Genomic DNA, 5,195 nt, shown 5'->3' with positions numbered 1-5,195 from the left:
CAGTCACTCACTCACTCACTCACTCACTCACTCAAAACTGTTCAGTCCATTCACATTTGAATCATCTATTTTCTGGTTCCACTTTTATTTTCTTCACACTCGCCATGCTTTTGCTGTCATATCGTATCTACACTGGATGCTACAAAGCATTGCAAATCATTTGAACGTTGTGTCAGTACGTTATAAATAGAACGAGTCAGCAGTTTACTCTCAGGGATTTGTCGTGTCGCGCCGCATCGCATCCAAGACAGCATCACTGATTATAACGAGTTCTTGTATTTTATTGCGTCGCGCCGCTCGCGTCCGGTGTAGACACGATGTAAGTTAATGTAACTTTCTGATGCTGCGTTTGAATTTTCATGCCACATTATTTGAAATTAGCGCGAACCAAACTTTTTCTCTCATGGGCCGGATGTGGCCCGCAGGCCGCCTATTGAGGAACCCTGTTTTAAAGCAAAAAAACATTTTCATTCATTTTAAAGCAGATCATGAGATTTTCTATTTGATTGAATTATTTAAGATTAAATATTAGATTTATGCTTAAAAAACTATTTGCCAACAAATACAATAAAAAGAGCTACATTTAATTTAATTTGAATTTAATTTTATTCCAAATTAAAAAATTTAATTCAAATAATTAAGCAAAATGTAATTTTAGGAATTTATTTTAAATATCTGCTCTTGATAAAGACAATGGAAATAACACAACAATTAAACATAATAATTTGATCTTAAATCAAATTAATTTTATTTGAATTTAAATAATCTAAATAATTTATTTTAAACAATTACTGAGTAAATTCAAGTAATTCAATCTCTGAATCACTTAATCGAATCTGTGAATACCAGATCATGTCTCTTTTTTCTTGTTTTAATGTGTGTGTGTGTGTGTGTGTGTGTGTGTGTGAGAGAGAGAGAGGGTGTGAGAGAGAGAGAGAGTGAGAGAGTGTGTGTGTGTGTGTGTGTGTGTGAGAGAGAGAGAGGGTGTGAGAGAGAGAGAGAGTGAGAGAGTGTGTGTGTGTGTGTGTGTGTGTGAGAGAGAGAGAGGGTGTGAGAGAGAGAGAGAGTGAGAGAGTGTGTGTGTGTGTGTGTGTGTGTGAGAGAGAGAGAGGGTGTGAGAGAGAGAGAGAGTGAGAGAGTGTGTGTGTGTGTGTGTGTGTGTGAGAGAGAGAGAGGGTGTGAGAGAGAGAGAGAGTGAGAGAGTGTGTGTGTGTGTGTGTGTGTGTGAGAGAGAGAGAGGGTGTGAGAGAGAGAGAGAGTGAGAGAGTGTGTGTGAGTGTGTGTGTGAGTGCGTGTGTGTGTGAGTGCGTTTGTGTGTGTACCTGAGACGTGTCCACAGGTTTGGGTATGAAGGAGGTCTGTGACATGAAGTGTGTGTTTCCCAGTAAGTCTCTCACTCCGTCTGCGTCTCTCTTGTATTCTTTGACCGGCTCGACCCTCATCTTCTCTTTGGGCAGCAGAGCCTCGTAACACGGCGCGTAACCCGACGGCGGCAGGAACTTGAAGTCTCCGTGACGACCGCCCAACAGGAAGCGCACCCTGAGACGACAGGAGAGACGTGAGACCCATCGTCCATCAGTGACTCACGCACAGCACACGCTCGAGTCTGACGTACTTGACGCCGGCGGAGAAGCTGACGACGGGGAAGAAGAGCTCGTCGATGTTGAAGTTCTCGAACATGCCCTGCACCGGCTGCCCGTTGATCCTGAAGGAGATGCTGGGAGCATTCAGATCCATGCAGCAGCTCACCACGTCATCAGACGCCAGCAGATGCTGCTTCATAGACGCCACCGTCCTCGGGATACGTCCTGCATCAGGACCAGACACAGATACAACACACATCAGCAAACTGCAGGGAAACACAGGGAGCGGCACTTTAAGGCATCATGGGCTCCGTCCTGATGCAAATCGGCCAAAATGCAAATAAACATCACAAAAGCATCACAGAGAAGGGCAAAAAGCAATAAAATAGCTGTAGAAATAATGATTACAAATAATGCATTAAATACCAACAAATAAATAAATTAGCTCAATTTAAATTGAATTTGAACTTACTTTAATTGTATTTTAATTTAAATTATTAAAATAATCACCCAATATTTTAATTTAAATAATTGAATTAAAATTTAATAATTTAACTTATTTAACTTTTATTTAAATTGTATATTAATTTAAATTATTTAAACAATCGCCCAATATTTTTTTAAACAAATTAATTTAAATAATCAGTCAATATTTGAATTTAAATAATTTAATTGAAAAAAAAAAACGAATTTATTTAAATTAAATTAAATTAAATTAAATTAAATTTGAATAGGGCTGTCAATTGATTATTATTTTTTAATCACGATTAATCGCATGATTGCCATGAGTTAACTCGTGATTAATCGCAACTTATCTGTTCTAAATGTACCTTAAATTAATACTTTTCAAGTTTTTAATACTCTAACATGGGCATGGACAAATACGGATGCTTTATGCAAATGTATTATGTTTATTATTAGTGAAACCATACTCAACATAGAGCATAAAGAATTCAGACACAGGTTTTCACAAAAACATATTTTTAAAAACCATTTTTAAGAAATTGAATCAAAAGTCAAAAGTATCAATTATTATATTAAACAATTATTATCAATTCATTATTATATTAATTAAATAACAAATATATTTTACTGGCTTAATTGTTTAGATTTTTATAATGCATTATCTTCTTATCGATCCACCAGTTCACATTTACAACTCTGCGTGTTTGCTGTATAAAAACATGGGTTGATTTTCACATCGGTCTGAACAGAAACAGCAGACGGGTTTATTGCAAATGCACATTCATTCTCTGCCAGCAGGTGGCGCTGTCGGAACGGCAGGAATAAAGCGGTTTCTCTGACTATACACAAAACAGTGCAGCAGCGGACTCTGAAACCTGCAGAGCTCATATTTATTCAATGAAATCACAGCCTTCTGAAGTTTAATCGTCACATTCAGCCATATCGCAATTCTGGTTTTTCCATCCCAAAAATTTAAGACCTCCTGAAATCATAATTAAGACTTTCTTGTACCATTTAAGACTTTTTATGGCCTTAAATATGATACAACTAAATTTAAGACCTTTTAAGACTTTTTAAGGACCTGCGGAAACCCTGAAACAGAAAATGTGCTGCATTAATCGCGTGTTAATAAAATTAGTGCCGTTAAAATGAATTTGCGTTAATGCGTTATTAACAACCAACAATAAAACAGGAGAAAGTACTAAATTATTACTATATTATATAGTAGTAAAACGCATGTGAACAGTAGCCTACTTTTTGATCAGTTCATCAGTAATATTCAGGAAATAATAGATATTGCCCTGCCACCCCCATCCCTGTTGGGCAAAGGGTCGAAATGATCACTTGTTTGTGCTTCGTGAACACTCGCGCCTTGCACGGCGGCACCATTGCGCTGCAAAGATGTACCGGGAGAAGCGTGATTATTAGACGACCGATCGTCATTTCCAAAAGGCAAATATTCCCCTTCAGAGTCAGAATCGGCGAATAACATTTGCAACACATCCTCACGGTACAACTTTTTATTAGCCATTTGGTGATTTTCTCTCACAAATCTCACAATTTACTCTCACGCTATGAACTGAACTGCTTCCGCATCAAAGACACGAAAGCTCACTTGCTCTGCTATTTCCTCGAAAACTTTGAATAGGAACGTGACGTAATTTTGGTCTAGAATCGAAGTACTACATGTCTGCCATCTAGTGGTAGGGAATACAAATGAGATATTACACCATATTAGGAACTACAGTCTATTTTATTAAGTATGATGTCTTGTCGCAATTTTGTGACTTTGGCGCTTAGAGGGTTAACACGTTAATTTTGACAGCCCTAAATTTTAAATATTACCCAATATTTATGGCTGCCATATTTTTATTCTTATTAGATCAGGGTTATTTTTTATTTATTTATTAATTTAACACGGTTGAAACGCAAGCTGGATCAGGGTGTGCCGTCCCGAATCGCACCGCTCAGTGGAAACGAGCCATCAGTGTGCTGCCTCAGAAGTCAGCTGTCTATGTAGGGAGTGCAGTGCTATCGTACCTGACCACAGGTGCAGTCCATCGAAGCCGTAGGAGTAGAGATCGTCCCCGACGCCGTTGCCTCCCCAGCCCTCTCCGCCGCCCGGGTAGGGAGCGTAACCTTTAGTGGACGCCCAGCCCACCCGCAGGTGCGACGGCTCGGCCGTCAGGAAGTGATCCACATGATCAATCACCAGCTCAAAATACCACTTCCTGTACTGGGCCGAGCCTTCGCTGACTCCCACGAAGATATTGGGCCTCATGCTGCAAGCGAACACAAACACACACACAAACACACACACAATCTCAGAGACTCACTCATAATCAACGGTGTGTGTGGCAAATAAACCTATATAGGGTGGAGTATATCTATTTAATCATCATTAATAAAAGAAAAAATTATAAATAAATGTATATGTATATTTAATAATCATAAATAATAAAATTGAAAAACTATTTAAAAATAAAAAAGCAGGTCAAATAAATCATCATGAATAGATTTATATTTAATCATCAAAAACATTATAGAAATAAAATATAAATGTACAATAAATTAAAAAAAATTATAAATAAACATATTTAATCTTCATAAATACATAATGCATATTTAATCAAATGGCAAATAATTAAAATAAAACAAATCTATATTTAATCATCATAAATATATTTATATTTAATCATCTCTAATAAAAAAAGTCTTAAATAAAATATAAATAAGCAATTTATAAATAAATGAACAAATGAATTATGAATGAAAAAAATATATAAATGATTAAAACACATTTATAGTTAATCCTCAGAAATAAAAAATGTTTATCATGAATAAATACATAAAATATAAATACACGATATAAAATAATAAATAATTAAACCTCATTATACACACACACATATCATATAATATAAAATATACAATTTAAAACAATTTCATATCAAATCATCATAAATAGTTATTTAATCATCATTATCAATGAATAAATAATTTTTTTTTTTTAATTATGAATGAAAAAAAATTATAAATGATTAAAACACATTTATATTTAATCATCAGAAATAAAAATGTGTTTATCATGAATAAATACATAACATATAAATACACAATATAAAATAATAAAATAACTAAAACTAA

At 35.4% G+C, this 5,195-nt stretch overlaps 1 protein-coding gene across 1 annotated transcript in view; it reads right to left on the bottom strand.

Moving 5' to 3' along the window:
• The window catches only part of LOC107743908 (ryanodine receptor 3), a 178,775-nt gene that overhangs the window by 135,728 nt on the left and 37,852 nt on the right, over positions 1–5,195 (bottom strand). The window contains exons 20-22 of the mRNA XM_016557358.1: positions 4,089–4,330; positions 1,616–1,808; positions 1,323–1,539 (exon numbers count right to left, since the gene is read on the bottom strand). Coding sequence (XP_016412844.1) covers positions 1,323–1,539; positions 1,616–1,808; positions 4,089–4,330 — 652 coding nt within the window. The remainder of the gene's footprint in view (positions 1–1,322; positions 1,540–1,615; positions 1,809–4,088; positions 4,331–5,195) is intronic.

This window comes from Sinocyclocheilus rhinocerous, unplaced genomic scaffold, assembly GCF_001515625.1.
Source record: "Sinocyclocheilus rhinocerous isolate Xijiao unplaced genomic scaffold, SAMN03320098_v1.1 scaffold1068, whole genome shotgun sequence".
Taxonomy (NCBI): domain Eukaryota; kingdom Metazoa; phylum Chordata; class Actinopteri; order Cypriniformes; family Cyprinidae; genus Sinocyclocheilus; species Sinocyclocheilus rhinocerous.
The sequence above is the reverse complement of the archived record's forward strand: the minus strand, read 5'-3'. Positions and strand labels throughout refer to the sequence as shown.